This window comes from Cervus canadensis, chromosome 6 (assembly GCF_019320065.1).
Source record: "Cervus canadensis isolate Bull #8, Minnesota chromosome 6, ASM1932006v1, whole genome shotgun sequence".
NCBI lineage: Eukaryota > Metazoa > Chordata > Mammalia > Artiodactyla > Cervidae > Cervus > Cervus canadensis.
The window spans coordinates 31,193,825-31,214,777 of NC_057391.1; the positions used below are offsets into that span (position 1 = coordinate 31,193,825).

At 36.1% G+C, this 20,953-nt stretch overlaps 1 protein-coding gene across 1 annotated transcript in view; it reads left to right on the plus strand.

Moving 5' to 3' along the window:
- The window catches only part of FAM98B (family with sequence similarity 98 member B), a 30,250-nt gene extending 13,026 nt beyond the window's left edge, over positions 1-17,224 (plus strand). Inside the window, exons 4-8 of the mRNA XM_043471425.1 lie at positions 741-919; positions 3,838-3,918; positions 5,525-5,641; positions 14,133-14,300; positions 16,343-17,224. Coding sequence (XP_043327360.1) covers positions 741-919; positions 3,838-3,918; positions 5,525-5,641; positions 14,133-14,300; positions 16,343-16,729 — 932 coding nt within the window. The 3' untranslated portion in view covers positions 16,730-17,224. The remainder of the gene's footprint in view (positions 1-740; positions 920-3,837; positions 3,919-5,524; positions 5,642-14,132; positions 14,301-16,342) is intronic.
- Positions 17,225-20,953: the final 3,729 nt, after the last annotated feature.

The window sequence follows — 20,953 nt, forward strand, 5'->3', positions numbered from 1 at the left end:
TAGACTCTGAGTAGGCATTATTTTTTAAATTTCCTTCTGCCCTCTTTATTATTTCTTTTTGTGATAAGAATACTCAATGTAAGATTTACCCTCTTAGCAAATCTTTAAGTATACAGCACAGTATTGTTAACTGTAAACACAATAAAACTGTTAACTGAATATAATACAGTATTGTTATGCTGTAAAGTAGATCTCTAGGACTTATTCATCTTACATAACTAATATATGTCACTTTGCTTATGAGGACTGTGCCAAGATCCCTCTGATTTTGAAACTTCAATAAAATGGATCGCCAGTTCTTCAGAAATTTATATTTAACAGATATCCTATTTCTTCCCTAGATTGGTGACCACCATTCTACTTTCTGTGTTAGGAGTTTTAGATTGCTCATAAAGATGGTATCATTAGTATTTGTCTTTCTGCATCTGGCTTGTCTCACTTTGCATTTTCCAGGTTCATCTATGTTGTCACAAATGACTGGATTTCCTTCTTTTTAAAGTTGGGTAATATTCCATTGTATACATATACCACATTTTCTTTATCCATTCGTCTGTTGAAGGACACTTAGGTTGTTTCCATATCTTGGCTATTATGAACAATACAGCAGTGAATATGGTAGTGAAGATCTCTTTGAGATCCTCACTTCAGCTCCTTATGTACGTGTATACCCACAAGTGGGATTTTTAAAGCATTCTTGTGCATATTAACATTTATTTGTTTTTCCCCTTTTTTTTTTATAGTATTTTTAAGTACAGAGCTTCAAGCTTTACAGATACTACAGAACAAGAAGTGTAAAAATTCTCAATTAGATAAAAATAGTGAAATTTATCAGGAAGTTCAGGCTATCTGCGATACCCTTGGGATTCCCAAGTCAACAACTTCTGACATTCCACTTATGCTAAGCCAAGTGGAATCAAAGGTATTGTATTTGTTTTATTTTTTATTTCCCCCAAATTCAATTAAATGCGAACATGTAAACTCTGAGAGATGGTGAGGGACAGGGAGGCTGGCATGCTGCAGTCCATGGTGTCGCAGAGTCAGACATGGCTTGGCGACTGAACAGCAACAGCAAATTATTAAATTTTATTTATTTATTTTTGGCTGTGCTGGGTCTTCATTGCTGCGCAGGCTTTTCTTTGGTTTTGGAGAGCGTGGGTTATTCCCCAGCTGTGGCACGCAGCCTTCTCATTGTGGCGGCTTCTCGTGGAGCATGGGCTCTAGGGTGCGTGGGATCTTTGTGGATCAGGGATCAAACCTGTGCCTCCTGCATTGACAGGCAAATTATTTACCTCTAAGCCACCAGGAGAGCTCCTGTAAATGTATTGTGGGTGAAAATACTCATGAAAATGAGTACTGTGTGAGTTAGGGGTGCTCATCCTCTGTGGAGTCAGTAATTAAAATACAACTTCACAATTGGCCTCTGTATCTTCAGTTGGTATTTGTAAATTCAACCACCTGTAGATCAGATGGTACTGTAATTGTATTTAGTGAAAAAAATTCACGTACAGGCGAACCAGCACAATTCAAACTCATGTTGTTCAAGAATCAACTGTGTTTCCTTTAAATACAAGATATACATTCTAATTAGAGACACACTCATCTTCGTGTAAAGCTAAATTTTTCACCTAAAACTAAATAGTATGCTTTTGACCTTATTTGCCTATTACTAGTATTCAGGAGGGAGAAGGCAATGGCACCCCACTCCAGTACTCTTGCCTGGAAAATCCCACGGATGGAGGAGCCTGGTGGGCTGCAGTCCATGAGGTCGCACAGAGTCGGACATGACTGAAGCGACTTAGCAGCAGCAGCAGCAGTATTCAGGAATCAGATCTTAATGAGGAAATGCTAGGCTTTGTGAAAGTTTGCTGTTTGCCCTGATAGAAATCTTCCTGCAAATTTAAGGATTTGGTTTCTAAACAACGTTGAATTACAGTATAATGAAAGAAGTAGAGTATTCCTGTAAAAGCAAACTAAATTTCTTTTTAATGGATGCTGTTAATAAAATTTCAATGTGATTGTCTTTGGCAGTGAGCAAAGAAGTCTGCAATTTCTGATGGATAAGTGTTTAGGAAATGTTTGTTGTATAGTTAATAAATGAATGAGTACCTTGATGGAGTAATTAAGAACAACTAAGAACAACTAATTAATTAACAAGTAATTAACAACAACAAAACTATATCTCTAGCTTTTGAATTTTTTTTTCAATTATAAAACTATCGTCATTCCCAGTCAAGGCATAAATTAGAATACTGCTCTTGCAGACCAAATTCTAGCCTAATTTCTAGGTTTTGTAGGAGTCCTCTAGGAGAATAATACAGGGTTCATTTTTCAAGGAAAAGAAAATTTTCACCCTCAAGAATAGGTACTAAAACTCTGTTTTTAGACTTGCTGTTTTAAATTATATTCTTGAATAAAGTACTCTTTTGCACTGATAATTTATGAGCTGAAAACAAGATTTGTCTTAATGAATGTAAGAGAATTTTAGTATCATTAAGATAAAAACACAGTATTAAAGAGTTTTGTTTTGTTTTCTTTTAGAACTGGCAAACCAAAAAATAAGCCTATGAATCCCAGCTCAAGAATATTGTTCTATAATTCATAAATTGCTCTTCAGAATTTGTTTCTCTGGATTAAGAATTATCTGGGGTTGCCTAACACCTGGGGCTGTTTCAGATTGAGACAGATTCCTAGACTCTTCCTAATCTTCCAGTGTGTCCACATACTGATCCAAAAGATATAATTGAAGTGCCATAAAATATGCCCATTTAAGGTGTACAGTTCAATGGATTTTGTTTACAGAGTACATCATCTGCAAAATCTAATTAGAACATTTCCATCATTCTCAAAAGAAGCCATGTACCCACCATTTACAGCCACTTTGCATTACCACCACCAATTTCCAAGCTAATTTTGTGTTCATAATTTTTAATTCTTTTTGAAAAGAGATCCCCCAACATTAAGTTTCATACTCCTCAAATGTGACCTGTTCCTATTTTCTCTATTATATTATGAACTAAGCAACTGTATATATTTCATCCTGTTTGAATGACTTTTCTGATATTGTAAAGCATAAACAAATGTCTAAATCTTGTTCACCAAAAATAAAAATGTTTCAGTTCAAATCTGTGGCTTTGCAAAAGTGATGAAATGTGCTATAATGGTGACTAATTGAGGGCTTACTCTCCTTCATTGTCTTGCTGAACAATGGAATGTGTACAAAGTACTTAACTGAGTAAAAACAACATACTCAGGGCTTCCCTGGTGGCTCAGACAGTAAAGAATCTGCCTGCAGTGCAGGAGACCAGGGTTCGATCCCTGGGTCGGGAAGATCCCCTGGAGAAGAGAACGGTAACCCACTCCAGTATTCTTGGCCGGAGAATCCCATGGACAGAGGAGCCTTGTGGGCTGTAGTCCATGGGGTTGGAGAGAGTCAGACATGACTGAGTGACCAACATACATGCAACCTACTCAGCAAAGGTTTTAGTTTTGTTTTTTGTTTTTTTTTTGTGAGGATGTAAGAGTGTGCTGTCCTAAGAATCTGAATTTATTTCACATAAAACTTAGATTCTCATAAGTCTTTTAGTAGTTACTTCAGTTGTCCATGTACATTATTTCTTACTCTGGAAAAGGTGTGCTATAGCTTGGATTAATGTAACTTGCTTCCTTGAGGATGACTCTGCATTGTAGTGATATTCTTTCTTAATATGTGAAGGTATGTTTTAATGATTTCTTGTTAACATTTTATTAATTCTCTGGCATTCACAACATTTTAGGCATGAATAAGATTGTTTTAAATTGGGGATATACATTTTCACAATCTTCTATGTTTAATTTTAGGTGAAAGATACTCTCTCAAAAGTCCAGAAAAATCATGTGGGAAAACCACTGCTGAAAATTGATTTAAGTCTGGAACAGGCGGTAAACCATCCCCTCCTTTTTCATTAGTTTTATATATATAGCTTAATTTTATGAATGGACATTAGATTTTTACATGCTTTTAAAAAAATTGTATATATATATATTTGCTTTTAATTCATTTATTTATTTTAATTGGAGGCTAATAATATTGTGGTGGCTTTTGCCATACATCGACATGAATCAGCCACAGGTGCACATGTGTCCCCCCATCCTGAACCCCCTCCCCAATTCCCTCCCCACCCCATCCCTCTGGGTTGTCCCAGAATACTGGCTTTGAGTGCCCTGCTTCATGCATCGAACTGGCGTTGGTCATCTGTTTTACATGTGGTAATATACATGTTTCAATGCTTTTCTCTCAAATCATCCTGCCCTCGCCTTTTCCCATATAGTCCAAAAGTCTGTTCTTTACATCTGTATCTCTTGCTGTCTTGTCAGTTCAGTTCAGTCGCTCAGTTGTGTCCAACTCTTTGCGACCCTATGAACTGCAACACGCCAGGCCTCCCTGTCCATCACCAGCTCCTGGAGCCCACCCAAACTCATGCCCATTGAGTCGGTGATGCCATCCAACCATCTCATCCTCTGTCGTCTCCTTCTCCTCCTGCCCTCAATCTTTCCCAGCATCAGGGTCTTTTCAAATGAGTCAGCTCTTCACATCAGGTGGCCAAAGTATTGGAGTTTCAGCTTCAGCATCAGTCCTTCCAATGAACACCCAGGACTGATCTCCTTTAGGATGAACTGGTTGGATCTCCTTGCAGTCCAAGGGACTCTCAAGAGTCTTCTCCAACACCACAGTTCAAAAGCATCAATTATTTGGCTCTCAGCTTTCTTTATAGTCCAACTCTCACATTCATACATGACTACTGGAAAAAACATAGCCTTGACTAGACAGACCTTTGTTGGCAAAGTAATGTCTCTGCTTTTTAATATGCTGTCCAGGTTGGTCATAACTTTCCTTCTAAGGAGTAAGCGTCTTTTAATTTCATGGCTGCAGTCACCATCTGCAGTGATTTTGGAGCCCAAAAAAATAGTCAGCCACTGTTTGCTCGTCTATTTGCCATGAAGTGATGGGACTAGATGCCATGATCTTAGTGCCGTTTTGTAGATTTTTTATATTGGAGAATTAAAATGGATTGATCTTCTAGAGCAGTAGGTCCTAACATTTCTTCATTCAGATTATTAATTTAAAAAAAATGGCCAAAAGTATTTACAGTGCCTAATATGTTAACATAGTTCTAATTTGAAAAGTATAGTAGCTCAGTGTCAATAAGATGGGAAGTTGTTATTTTCTTTCCTTACTGGTCCAGACTACTTTGCAAATAGGCCTTTCACTTATATTAACATGTTTGATTGAAGATCAGGTAAACTAACAACTGTTGAGTTAATTTGCATGTTTGATATCTATTGACTATCATAAATGTTCTATCAAATATCTTTATTATTTAAACAATTTACTGTTAGGTCTTACGGGATCAAAATGACCATCAAGTACCATCTTTTGAATAGTAGGAAACATTGACCACAATTTTCAAAATTCTTTTTTTTTTTTCCAAAATTCTTTTCTGTGCATAATGAGTCTAAAGGTTATGATTGTTTCCAATTTCTTTAGGAAAAACTGGAAAGAATCAATGATGCTCTTTCATGTGAATATGAGTGCCGCCGGCGGATGTTGATGAAACGATTAGATGTAACAGTGCAGTCCTTTGGGTGGTCTGACAGAGCAAAGGTAAGGCTGTTTTTCCGTTTGCGTCCTGTAGGTGGTACTCTGTGACAGCTCTTCAGGCTCTCTTGTCTGTTATGTAATGATGCCGCATTTGCACTTTATTGCTCTGTCTGAAGCTCCTGCCTAGACCAAAACTACTGGTCTTAAATAATCCTGGTCTCTGTTCATAGATATGTTAATTTCTGACTGTATTTTTCACATTTATTTAAAACTCAGTTGTTATGATTTATGCAAGGATACAAGGAAGTCTGGCGTGCTGTAGTCCATGGGGTTGCAAAGAGTTGGACATGACTGAGCCACTGAATTGAACTGAACTGATACATAAAAGAAGGCATCATATGTGGTGGTGAGATAGATGTAGTGAGCAACTGGTCAATTAGGCAGCACTGATGTCTGAACAAATCTTAAAGGTGTCTTAAGGCTATGAACTGTGTTCCAGTTGAAAAGGGTTGCAGGGTGGGAGCATTCCCAAATGTGAACCTCTTCAGATAGTTTTCTGGAGAGCTGTCATCCATCATTCCCATATTATGCCTTTAATCTGTACCCAGGCTTCTTCTGGGATCATCCACCCTACCCTGCATCACAGTCTGGAATCACTGCAGACAGTAAGCTAGGGCAAATATAGGAAAACATTTGCTTCTCCTGTTAGAGGGATCATTGTCCTATGCTTCTGGATATCCAGTGTCTGAAAATCACTGGTTCATGTGGATTGTCCAGTTTTATAGTTGTTTCAAGTGATAGGTAAATCTGTGCCTGTTATTCTCAGATACTATTATTACATTCTTTGGGTAAGTGGGTGGTTCTTCTGCCCCATCTTGTATCAGTTGAAGTCACTTATGCAGCTTCGTTCAGTGGGTACCTGGGCTGGGGTGGATTGGAACATCTAAGATGGTTGTCTTGTGTGTCTGGGTTCTGATGTCAGCAAGGGCTGCCTCACTTGTCATCTGTGCTCTTAGGTGGTCCTTCTCTCCATGTGCCCTATATTGGTTTCCTGTGGCTGCTGTAACAAATTACCACAAATTTAGTGGTTTAAATAATACACATGTATTCTCTCAACAGATCTTGACATCAGAAGTCCTAAAATGAAGGTATTGGCAGGGTTGCGACTCCTCCCAGACACTGCAGGGGAGAATCTATTTCCTTGCATTTCCTACTTTCCAGATACCACCTGTGTACCTCAGCTCTTGATCTGATTCTCCATCTTCAAAATTAATAGTGTGGGATCTTCCAATCTTTCTCTTTCTGCTTCCATTGTCATACACCTTCTCCTGTGTCTCTCTTATCAAGATCCTTGTGATTACACTGGGCTCACCCAGATAATTGATCTCAAGATCCTAACTTAACTTGCATTTGTATCTGCAAGGCAGCATAGTCACAGGTTCCAGGGAGGATGGAGACATCTCTGGGGAACCATTCTATTTACCAGATGTTTTATCTTCCTTTTAATGGATTTTATTTTTTTCCTACATTGTATTTCTTTACCATATGCTGCTGCTGCTTTTTTCTTCCTTTTTTTTTTCTTTTTAAAAATCAGGTATTCTGATGAGTCCTTTTTTTTCTGTATACTTTCACCCTAATGGCTTGTACTGTCCTGTTGCAGTTTGGGCCACTTGCACACCTATCCTTGGCTACTCCACCATTTCTTGGATCCCATGGTCTTCTCTTTCATGGTTTTTTTCTCTCAACCTGCTACAGTAAATGCACAAATAACTTCCTAACAAAGGATACATAGGGGTGATTTTTCTGAATCCTTACATTATGAAAATGTTTATTCTGCTGCCACGTTTGATTGATAGTTTGAGTAAATATAAAATTCTAGGTGGAAAACATTTTTCTCTAAGAATATTGGAGGCATTGCTTCAATGTTCTCTAGCATGTAGTGCCACTGTTGAGAAACCCGATGCCATCCTCCATTCTTTTGGATGAGCTTTTATTTTTCTCTGAGAGCTTTTAGACTCTCTTCTCTATCCTTAGAGTTCTGAAATTTCACAGCATATGTCAGTCAGGGTCTTTTTTAATTCATTGTGCTAAACATTAGGTGGGCCTTTCAATCTATAGACTCAACTTTTCTATTTCTTTTATATTTTCTCTTTTTGAAACTCTTATTCAGCTATTAGACTTCCTGAGTAGATCCTCTTAAGTTGCTTTTTTTTTTTTTCTTATTTTCTCTTTTCCTTTTTGATTCACTTTCTTGGAATTTTCCTCAATTTTATTTTGTGCTTGTCATTAAATTTTTGTTTCTGCCATCATTTTTCCCTTTCTCGGAATTTTTTTTTCCTACTTGAGTTTTCCTTTCCTGTGTTTTTTTTTTTTCTTTCTTTCTTTCTTGTTTTATTGACTGTGCTATCTTCTTAAATGGGGATGAAAAAATTTTTTTATGAAAGGTTTTTTGTTTTGTTTTTTTCCCTTCAATTGTTTCCTATCTCTTCCAGGGCAATTTTTGATTTGTTTTTCTTGGTCTTTGTCTTGTGAAGGCTTTCTTCAAATGCATTATGGTCTTTTGTTGTCCATATTTAAGAGAAGACACTGAAAAACTGCTTGGGAACTGTTTTGTTGATCAGGATTGTTGATGTCAGGTTACGGAGCTGGCTACTGTGCAGTGGAAATTTCTAATGCTCACTTGTAGAAGTGTGACTGCTCATTTTTTTTTTTTTTAAGAAGGGAAGCCTCATTTTTCCTGTACATTTTTCTCATTTGGCCAGGGGAGGTGGAGTGGCAGCATGGCCCCGATGGTTGGAAGATGGTTGGTTATTCCACAAGTAGATGAGTTAACCCCTATTTTTGGCTCCTGATTTCATTTTCTGAGATGTTGGTTCTCTTCTTATCTGTATCCCTCTTTCCATTCTGTTTATTGTAGTATTTGTGTACTTTTAAAAAAAAAATATGTGTAATCTGACTCATTTATGTAGAAATACTCCTTTAGGTATATACATAGTTTCCTTCCAGACACCTTGCAGACAGATACAAAAAAAAAAAAAATTAAAGAATGACTAGAACAGGATTGTTGGTGAACTATTGTTATTTCACAGGAAAAAAAATTTTTTTTAGCATAGCAATAGAATAGCTGTAAGGGAGAGTTGAGGACTGTCTTATGTGTATTTTCTTTCAATAAATATTTATTTAGCACCTCACATGTGTCAAGCACTACGATGTACCTGGTTCTGGATGAGCATCTCAGTACCTTATGTGATTAGATGTAGAACGTTTTTAGAATATTTCACTGTTGAAATATTGGCTATTCTAATTGGCTTCTCAGAATGTTAAAACCTGTTTCTCTTCTGCATGCATACCGGGATAAATTTTAGACACGTGTGTCCATGTGTTTGAGGTAACCATTGTATGCAAGAAACCTAGATGCTCCGAGAGGTCTGAGTTACCAAAGAAGTAGATGACATAATTGCGGACTTAAAGAAAGGAAATAGAATTTAGATGTGTGGAAAGTGTGAGTTTTACTGACCCCTGGAAACTTAGTGGAGGTTCTGTACATATTGGGTATCCAGTTTAATCTGCTAGAATTTTAATGAGAAAAGCAATTTAGGAATATAAAGAATATTGTTAAAGGTAGTGCATTAAAAGTATCTTAACATACTAAATTGGAGGATATTTTCAGTGTTGTCCTTAAGGTTATAGAAGAATCCAAAACAAATGAGTTTTGGCATGCTCTTTGAACATTCAGAGTGGCACAGACTCATGGTAATGTAGACTCTTGACTAGCCTTAAACTTAGAGACTCTGAGGAAATATACTTTTAGGAAATACCTTGATATTTTTATCTTGGTGTTTTTTCATCATGTTTTAGGACAAGGAGATTGTGTTTTTGTTCATTTTTCTTTATTCTGGAAGATTTTTAAAATTTTTTTTCTTAGATTATGATCAAATTTTGACCTTTCATGTCATCCTTTTCAATTATATATGAGTATATGCATTTATACCCTGAGTTTTCATATTAAATTTAATGTATCTTTATATTATTCTCCCTGTTTCATGTGTCTGATGTTGTTGAATGATTGATCAACTGTTGTTCTACCGCATTTAAAATCTTTCCACATTTTATCATGTGGATATACTTACTGATTTTGAGGTTTCCTATAATTTTGTCTTCTTTGAGCCTGTAATGAAATCCTTGACAACTACATTTTTGTTCATGTACATGATATATTCCTAAAAGTGGAATTTCTTAATCAAAGAATATGCATTTTAAAAATGCTCTTTATACACCCCTTATAGAGTTGCCCTTCAAGAAGATTATAAACATTTATTTGTATGGTTAATCTGGTTTCTCTATTATTTTGCTAGTATTGAAATAAAAGTATAATTTTATAGTATTTTTTTTGTGAATATAGTGTGATCATTGTCCCATATCTCTAAAAGTTCTATTTCAATATCCTTTTTTATATTAATGTTTAATTTCTTATTGAGATATAATTCACCATCTTAAAGTGTATAATTTAGTGGGTTTTAGTATACTCTCTGTATTATGTAACCATGATCTAATTCTAGAACATTTCCCTCAACCGCAAAAGAAATATTCCTTTCAGTGGTCATTCACAGTACCCTCACCTTCCTTTACTATAATCTAGTTTGTCTCTCTTTGGATCTGCCTGTTCTGTGTATGTCATATACATAAGGAATTATACAATGTGTGGCTTTATGTCTGACTTCTTAGCATAATGCTGTCAGGTTTCATTCATGTTTCCTCACATAACTGCACAATCAGCCTTTTGTGTCTGCAGATGTGAAACCTGTGGATTCCTAAATGGAAATTCACTGTTGTCAAAGGTTATGACTCTTAATGCTCTTGATTCACATGGCCAGATTGTTTTTTAGAAAGTTTTTATGAATTTAAACTCGTACAAATAAGGCAAATGACATTTTGTTCTCACTTTAGCCTCTTGAATATTTAGAATATTATCAATTTTATGGCTAACTTGATGGTTAAAAATGACTACATTGTTTTCATTTGTGTATTTGTCTTATTAGTAAAGTTGAACTTTTTTTCATAAGCTTATTAGTCATTTGAATTTCCTATTTTTTTGAAATTTCTATTTGTGTCTTATATATTTTTTTCCCCTGAGGCCTTCCTGTTTTCCTTCTGATTGAGCTTTTTATATATTAAGGAAGTTAGCTAGTTGCTTTATTTGTTGAAAATATTTTCCCCAGTTGTCTTTTATGTCTTTTGATATGCAGAAATTATAGTCTTTATAACATAGTTTTTTAGTTTTAAAACTTTAAAAAAAATGAACTTTTTAGAAGTCTTGCTTTTTTTTTATTGGAGTTCAGTTGATTTACAGTGTTGTGTTAGTTTCTGTTGTACAGCAAAGCAAGACAGTTACGCATGTGCCTGTGTCCAGTCTTCTTTAGATTCTGTTCCCATGTGGGTCGTTACAGAGTACTGACGGGAGCTCCCTGCGTTACACAGGAGGTTCCTACTAGTTGTCTGCTGTCTAGTTGGCATACACTAGTAGGTGTATGTCAGTGCCAGTCTCCCAGTTTATTCCTCCCTCCCTCCCTTCGTCCTTAATAACCATAAGTTTGTTTTCTACATCTGTGACTATTTCTGTTTTGTAAATAGGTTCATTTGTATGGTTTTTTACATTTCACATATAAGCAGTATCATGATATTTGTCTTTCTCTGTTTGACCTAACGTCACTTAATATGATAAGCTTGAGGTCCATCCATGTTGCTGCAAATGATATTAGTTTGTTCTTTTATGTGGCTGGGTAATATTCCTTTGTATATATACACCATACCTTCTTTATCCATTCCTCCGTTGATGGACATTTAGGTTGCTTCCATGTCCTGGCTGTTGGAAATAGTGCTGCAGTGAACATTGGGGTGCATGTATCCTTTTGAATTACAGTTTTCCAGATATATGCCCTGAAGTGGAATTGTGGCATCATGTGGTAGCTCTACTTTTAGTTTTTTTAAGGAATCTCCATACTGTTCTCCATAAAGAAAGTGAAAGTCACTCATTCGTGTCTGACTTTTTGCTACCCCATAGCCTATATAGTCCGTGGAATTCTCTAGACCAGAATACTACTAGAGTGGGTAGCCATAGTAGTGTTATATTAATTTAATGCAAGAGATTTCTGTGTATTAATTTTATATTCTGCAGTTTTGCCAAATTCTTTGAGCTCTAGTAGTTTTCTGGTTGCAGTTTTAGGATTTTCTATGTATAGTATCATGTCATCTTCAAACAGTGACAGTTTTACTTCTTCTCCAATTTGGATTCTTTTTATTTCCCTTTCTTCTCTGACTGCTATGGCTAGGACTTCGAAAACTATGTTGAATAAAAGTGATGAGAGTGAACATCCTTGCCTTGTTTCTGATCTTAGAGGAAATACTTACAATTTTTCACCATTGAGAATAATTTTGCTGTGGGTTTGTCATGTATGGCCTTTATTAAGTTGAGGTATGTTCCCTCTGTGTCCACATTTGGAGAGTTTTTATCTGAAATTGGTGTTGAATTTTGTCAAAAGCTTTTTCTGTATCTGTTAAGATGATCATACGGTTTTATTCTTCAGTTTGTTAACGTGATTATATCAAATCAATTGATTTTACCTATGTTGAAGAGTCCTTGCATCTCTGGGATAAATCCCACTCAATCATGGTGTCTGATTGTTTTAATGTGTTGTTGGATTTGGTTTGCTAGTATTTTTCTGAGGATTTTTGCATCCATGTTCATCAGTGATGTTGTCCTGTAATTTTCTTTTTTTATGATATCTTTGTCTGGTTTTGGTATCAAGGTGGCCTCATAGAATGAGCTTGGGGGGGAGGGGGGTGTTCCTTCCTCTGCTAAGTTTTTGAAATAGTTTGAGAAGGATGGGTGTTAACTCTTCTCTAAATGCTTGATAGAATTCACCTGTGAAGCTCTCTGGTCCTGGACTTTTGTTTGTTAGAAGTTTTTATATTACTGTTTCAATTTACTAATTCTGATGATCTATTCATATATTCTGTTTCTTTCTGGTTCAGTCTTGGAAGGTTGTGTCTTTCTAAGAATTTGTCCTTTTCTCTAGATTATTCATTTTATTGGCATATAGTTGCTCTAGTTAAACAATGAACTTTTGTTATATTTGGAATCCCTTGTTATATGTTATGCATTATTATTGTTTTACAAATAGACAACAGTTCATTCCAGCACTATTTAAAAAAATCTGCTTTCTCACTGATCCTTTCTTATGTTTTAATATTCTTTATCTTTTAGAGCAGTTTTAGGTTCATAGCAATATTGAACAGAAAGTTCTGAGATTTCCATTTAGCCCTTGCTTGTACACTTACATAGCCCCATTATCAACATCTGCCACCAGTGTAGTAAATTTTTGCAGTTGATGAACCTACATTGATACATCATTATTATCCAAAGTTTGTAGCTTACATTAGGTTTCACTCTTGATGCTGTATATTCTATGGGTTTGAAAAAATATACAAAGACATATATCCACCATTATAGCATCATACAGAGTATTTTCACTGCCCTAAAAATCTTCTTTGTCTATTCTTCCCTCCCTCCCCACAACCTTTAGGAACCCACTGATATTTTTTACTATCTCTATAGTTTTGCTTTTTTCAGAATTTCATATAGTTGGAATCATATAGATCATTATTTTCGGATTAGCTTCTTTCATTTAATAATAGGCATTTAAATTTCCTCCATTTCTTTTGTCTCACTGATCTTTGATGCTTTCTCTATCATTTATTGTATTCATACGTTTATGAGGCCCGGAATCTTGAACATCTTAACTGCCTCTTTTGTTTCATCAATTCATTGCCCCCCCCCCCCCCCGCAAGTTCCATTTAATTAGAGTGAGGTAGGATAGTGTACCTGTACAAACACTCTAAAAGGATGTTTTGAGGATTAAAGAAATGATATTAAATGAAGAATATCATGGCACTTTTAACAAGTAGTCAGTGAATGTAAGTTGTTAAAGCAGTGATGAATAATTTCATATTACCTGTTAATTGATGATAAAACTCTTTTCAAAATTGTTTTAGTCATTTCATACATATTTCATTTCTGAGTTAACTGTAGATATCCCTTACCTCCCTGCTCCACTAAAAATATATCCCAGGAGGATTGCAATAAATGTATAAGTTAATTTCAAGGAAAACTGACAATACTCAGTGTCCCCATTCAGAAACATGGTATGTCTCTCCATTTATTCAAGCTCTTCTTTTGTTTTTGTAGATTTACTAACGTTTTCTTAAAGTTTCTGTATGTGTTTTCAGTAAAGCTATTTTTAGGTATTTTGCTCTTTGTTAATTCGAGTGGAATCTTTTTTGTGTTACTTTTAAAATGAGTTGTTATGGGTAGTTACACAGTCTTTTAGCATTTGTCGGTCTAAATTACTTACAGATTATCAGATACTTGAATGTTTTGCTGTTTATTTCTTTGCTTGTGTTTTATCTTTTTTTTCCTTTCTGAAGATTATGATTGCCATTGCTCTTTCATTGAAATGTTCTTTGGTTCCTTTCTCCCCTGACTTTTGTCATTTAGTTAAAAACAGATGACATAGCAAGAATTTACCAACCTAAGCGTTACGCTTTGTCACCCAAGACAACAATAACCTTGGCACATTTACTTGCTGCCCGTGAAGATCTGTCCAAGATCATCAGGACAAGTAGTGGATCCAGCCGGGAGAAGACAGCGTGTGCCATTAATAAGGTTGGTTTTTCTTTTAATACAGAGAAGAAAGAATTTATAATGTCCTTGATTGATGTTTTTACAGATTTCAATCCATTTTTCATCCCAGTGAACGACTAGAAAAGAGAGTTAGTTTAGGCTTACTAATATTTTCTGTGTGCATGTTTATTTCAATCTATATTCATAAATCACAGTTTTTATCTGAATTAGAAGAATTAAGAATTATTTTTATCAGTATCATTAGCCAAAATTATTTGCCTTCTTTCCAATAATGTTACCATTTTTTGTCAGTAAAAAATCTGTAGGAGTCATTTTGGATACTCACAACATACTCCTTAGATCTGTGGTACAGAGGAAAGTGTACATGCTTTGGAGTCATACAGATGTGGGTTCACATCCGAGCTCTATCATTTACTTAGAGAAATTACTTCTGCAATTTAGAAATTGCAAAATCTCTTGGATGTTCCATTTCCTGATTTAGAGTATAGGTCTATTTCTCTGACAGTGGTCTTAAGTCAACTCAGAGAGTCTGAATTTTTTACTTTACAACAGTGGCAGCAACAATAAAATAATTTAGAATGTTTATATCAGCTTGTCTCGCATATACTCTTCAGTTAGAGCACTCTATGACAAACTACTATAAAAGAGACAAAAGTCAGAAGTATGGGACTTGGGTAATTTTACAATATCAGTTCTCAGTGCAGTGAGAAAGGTGTCCTATATCAGGATGGTTGTATATAAAGTCAGTTTGCTAATTACCATTAAGTTAGGCACCAGTGTTTGGGCCTTCCTGCTTCCATTTTAGATCAGCCTCCTCTATTCTGAAAGTGTTCCGTTTTTAAATATGTTACTTTATATCTTGCATCAAGGTTATAAGCTAGTCTTTCTGGATCAAGAGTTTTCTTAAGTAATATTGCCCATCTCTTTTCTGAGTTTTTAATTGATAGTCTGATTATTTGAGGGCAATCTTATTATCAGATCTTGGAACAATGTCCCTGTATATCTACAAACATTGAATGTTTGGTGGAGAGACCAATGAGGATAACAACCAAGAAAAGCTGTTTTTTGGATTTGGTTAATTAGGACATTATTGCAGATTTTATAGTGTACTTTGAAGAATATATGTGTACTTTGAACCTTGTCCAACAGTGTGGAATTTGTACTTTTTTGTCTTCATTTATGATATAAAGTAGTAAAACATGATTTTGATTAGAGGATCAAGGAAAGTAGAACACAACTGATTCGTAGGTCATTTTGGCTGAGGCAGATTTGGTTTATCATCTTTACTGAAAGACACTAGCAGGAAATTATTTGCTTCCTGTTGGTCTCTGTTCATGGACATATAAAATAGCCTTTCTACAGAAGTTGGGGTACGTGAAGCAAACTCTTCCTTAGTTTATCCTTTGAAGTATTATGAAGCATGGTTAAGGAAGTGTATTAAGTCTTTATTTTCTTTATAATATAGTAACTAGTATCATTGAAAGTTAGCTTAAGTTTCTCATAAAAAAAGGAATAGTTCGTTGAAAATCCTTGTAGCTCTTTGCAGTTGATAACCTTCACATCTGCCTGTATTACACCCATGTGTTATCATATGTACTTCATACTTTGTTGAAATAAAATGTGCTTAGAAATAGTCTTTTATGGGGTAGTCTATTACCAAACCAGTGGCAATAGAAAGTCCAGAGTTGTGTAAATGAATATGGAGTTAAGTAGTATAGGGTATGAAGTTTATGTATATTGTAAATGTTTTGCTAAAAAGTTTTCTTAGTGTGATGGCTACTACATTTGTTATAAAATTTACCAAAAAGGTTTAAACAAGTTCTTAAGTTTCATAAATATCCTCCCACACTGTTTAAAATAACAGCACATTGTGAGGAATTTGTCACACATCACTTTTATATTTTCAATATTAATTCATATTGCCGTGTCTGGTACTTTCATGTCCTAAAATATTTGGCTTCTGTTTCTTTATTAGAACAATAACTTCAATGTTGCTTGCATCCTTTAAGTAAATTTTAACTTTTACAATATTGGAAACTGAAAGAAAATATTTCTTTACACAGGTGCTGATGGGAAGGGTGCCTGACAGGGGAGGACGGCCGAATGAAATTGAACCACCGCCGCCTGAGATGCCCCCCTGGCAGAAGAGACAGGAAGGCGGCGGCAGGGGTGGCTGGGGTGGTGGAGGCGGTGGCAGGGGAGGTGCTGGGAGCGGGAGAGGCGGCGGCTGGGGAGGGGGAGGCGGCTGGGGCGGTGGCGGGGCAGGGGGAGGCGGCTGGGGCGGTGCCGGGGCAGGGGGTGGTAGAGGAGGAGGTTTCCAAGGCAGGGGAGACTATGGTGGGAGGGGAGACCACGGTGGGAGAGGGGGCTATGGAGGCAGAGGAGGCTATGGCGGAAGAGGTTATGGAGATCCGTATGGAGGAGGTGGTGGTGGGTATAGAAGATACTAAAAGCCGCAACATTTAGATAGCAGTGCTTACTTCTTGATAGATACATTAGGCATAGTATTCTAAACAACTACTTGAGTGTCATCTTTGAAGTAAACACCATGTTAGATTCCCTGATGGTATCATTCTTGAATTGGCTTGACTATGTAAAAGAACATTGTTTTATACTGTTTGATCTCTTAGACAAAGTGATGATTTTTTCCACACTCTGTGTACTCTTGAGCATGTTATGTCTTTTTAAAAAACAAAAAAATGAGGAAAAAATATTTTTAAAAGTGTAAATATATTATTACCATCAAACTTGGAAAATGGAAAGTATTTTATTGTCATGATTGAATTTAGATTGTTACCTGTATTTTATTCAGGTCTGAGACACATAAATGACCCCACTTGTAGTGGAAAGGAATATAAACTTATTGCCTCATCTGTAGTCCTGTGGCTGTTTTGTATTTGTTAATTCTATTTTACAAAATAGGAAAAGAGACTGTTCAGTAAGAAGTTGTCATGACTTGTGTTTTTCTTTTATATGAACAATTCCTCTGGCCAGGTTTCTGTTAAAATTCCAATAATTGAAGCCCAAGTCTACTTTTTGCTACGCATATTTATTTTCCAACTGGATTTGAAATCTGTATGATTTTGTTAGAGCAGAATTGAAGACTGAGGTCAGAATTACCATAAAGGAACAAAGACATGGACCAGTTTTACATTGTGTTATGAGAAAGATTTCTGCAAATTGGTTTCTTCATCATTTGTGCCATTGCTTTAGGTATCCAGAGATTAAAGGGCAGGCTGCTCTGTGCTGTGCAGGATTAGGACACATGTCCAGTTTTACCGATCAAAGGTAGGGCCATGATATGCCTTGGTAATTCTGATTCACAGCTAGATTTGGGAAACACAGGATTAGAGAATGTTTAAATGTGATTTATTGGTTGGAGCAGTCAAGGGCTTGGGAATCAGGAGTTGTGAATTTAAATCATGGCACTAGCCCTGGGCGGGGGCTATAGGCTGAGATGGCCATAGCTCTCAGAGATTAATTTGTCCTCTTTTGTCAAACGAGGAATGTGACACTTGAGCCTTCTCAGGTTGTTTTATAAAGATCTAAGTGCAAGTCCAATTTGTTGAGAGTTTATAGAGGCCTGTTGTGAAAGGTGTAAAAGGTGGCCCAAGTAATGCATTTTTCTTATAGTATATAAAGAGAAAAAGATATAGTCATATAAATTTTTTCAGTTCCACTTTAAAATCTGTAGACTTCTGGTGCATTAACAACTTTATGTAGTCTGATTGAAAGCTGAGTACTTGTGGACAAATGGATTTGGCAGTGTTACTCTTGTTTTACAGTAAATCCCATGGCGAAATCTAAAATGATAAAACTTTAAATATTGTGTATACCATAGTCTTGGACATGTCTTTTTCAAGCTAACCCTTCAAAGAAATTTGTTCAGGAGAGGAAAACATAAAATTATTTTGTTTACTTGTAAACTTTAAAAACATTTTTTTTTTAATTGAAGAGAGAATTTCATTTGTGATAGTTGAAGAAAAAGTCTTTCCGTATAAGGAAATACTTTTATAAGTAGCTATGAGCTCTGAAAAATAACTTGAAAATATATAAGCAAAGACTGCTGGAGTAAAATATTTCAAAAAATTATTAGTTAAAATTTTCATTTAAAAGGTTTAGATTTCTGCTTGAGCTTTAGTTGCTGATACAGAATGGGTTTATAAGTACTTTCAGCTTTTTTTTAATTACTAATGGTAGAAAGATTAATTTATTAATTTCTGTAGGATTTCTTTGTACTTTCATAGGCTTGCTGTTGGATTATCTGCTTCTCACTGTAAATCTTATCCAAGTTTAGCTCTTGCTCCTGGAATCATGCTAAAGCTGGAACCACTCTTATTTGCACATTCTTAAAAATTTTACTTGAATGAATAGCTGAGTGGTCTAGACCCTAATATTTTTTTCTTTCCTGTGGGGTAGGATTTTCATGATAATCTTCTCTTAGCAGAAACTTCTTTTGTAGAAAATTTACTCAGTAATATCTAGAATAGCAGTAACATAATTTGGGGCCTTAATGTTAAAGGTCATAATGTGAAAATGCTTTATAAATTGAGTGCAGTCAAATGTAGAGTATGGTGAATGGCACTTCTGTGCCTCCTGAAAGCTAACACCTTTTTCTGTGCTTATCATTCTTTTTGCCTAGTTCTTAATTTTATTTTTTCCTGCCACCTCATTTTCCCTCCCCCCTTTTTTTCTCCCTGCCTTGTTCTATCTTATGGTATCTGATAGCACCCGTAGACATATTATTGGTAGTATCTAGATTAAAGAAGTAACTGATGTCCACCCATGCATAACGATCGCACCATTACACATAAGCTGTCAAAGATGGAATGAGGTATTTCCTTTTAACCCATTCCCTTGTTTTTTGCAGATCAAGGAAATCTTGCCTCACTAAACAGAAAAAAACGTTTTAAACCAAAACTATTTCATTACCTTTTTGTGTGTCAAAAGAAGGTATGGCTAACACCCAAAATATTTGTGATGGAAAATGTTCTGAGCAGTGATGTCATCTATACCTTGTCAGGGACACAGGGTGGAAGTATTTGGAATGGGAATTGGAGACAGAGGAGGGGAGGTAGTTTAATCTCTCCTCTTAAGGGGCAGATTGTTAGTGTAACTTGATTATTTTCTATGAAGTGTTGAAGGATTGAATTATTTTCTGTGAAGAATTGAAAAGACACAAAAGGCAAAGGAGAAAAGGAAAGATATTCCCATTTGAATGCAGAGTTCAAAAGAATAGCAAGGAGAGATAAGAAAGCCTTCCTCAGTGATCAGTGCAAAGAAGTAGAGGAAAACAATAGAATGGGAAAGACTAGAGATCTCTTCAAGAAAATTAGAGATACCAAGGGAACACTTCATGCAAAGATGGGCAAAATAAAGAACAGAAATGGTATGGATCTAACAGAAGCAGAAGATATTAAGAAGACGTGGTAACAATACACAAAAGAACATACAAAAAAGATCTTCATGACCCAGATAACGACAGTGGTGTGGTCACTCACCTAGAGCCAGACATCCTGGAGTGTGAAGTCAAGTGGGCCTTAGGAAGCATCGCTATGAACAAAGCTAGTGGAGGTGATGGAATTCCAGTTGAGCTATTTTAAATCCTAAAAGATTATGTTGTGAAAGTGCTGCAGTCAACATGCCAGCAAATTTGGAGAACTCAGCAGTGGCCAAAGGACTGGAAAAGGTCAGTTTTCATTCCAATCCCAAAGAAAGGCAATGCCAAAGAATGTTCAAACTACCTCACAATTGCACTCATCCCACACACTAGCAAAGTAATGCTCAAAATTCTCCAAGCCAGGCTTCAACAATATATGAACCATGAACTTCCAGATGTTCAAGGTGGATTTAGAAAAAGCAGAGGAACCAGAGGTCCAATTGACAACATCCGTTGGATCATAGAAAAAGCAAGAGAGTTCCAGAAAAACATCTGCTTTATTGATTACACCAAAGCCTCTGACTGCATGGAACAGAACAAACTGTGGAAAATTCTTCAAGAGATGGGAATACCAGACCATCTGACCTGCCTCCTGAGATATCCATATGCAGGTCAAGAAGCAACAGTTTGAACTGGACATGGAACAACAGATTGGTTCCAAATAGGAAAAGGAGTACATCAAGACTGTATATTGTCACCCTGCTTATTTAACTTACATGCAGAGTACATTATGAGAAATGCTGGACTGGATGAAGCACAAGCTGGAATCAAGATTGTTGGGAGAAATATCAATAACCTCAGATATGCAGACGACACCACCCTTATGGCAGAAAGTGAAGAACTAAAGAGCCTCTTGATGAAAGTGAAAGAGGAGAGTGAAAAAGTTGGCTTGAAGCTCAACATTCAGAAAACTAAGATCATGGCATCCGGTCCCATCACTTCATGGCAAATAGATGGGGAAACAATGGAAACAGTGACAGACTTTATTTTCTTGGGCTCCAGAATCACTCCAGATGGTGACTGCAGCCATGAAATTAAAAGATGCTTACTCCGTGGAAGGAAAGTTATGACCAACCTAGACAGCATATTAAAAAGCAGAGACATTACTTTGCCAACAAAGGTCTGTAGTCAAAGCAATGGTTTTTCTAGTAGTTATGTATGGATGTGAGAGTTGGACTATAAAGAAAGCTGAGTGCTGAAGAATTGATGTTTTTGAACTGTGGTGTTGGAGAAG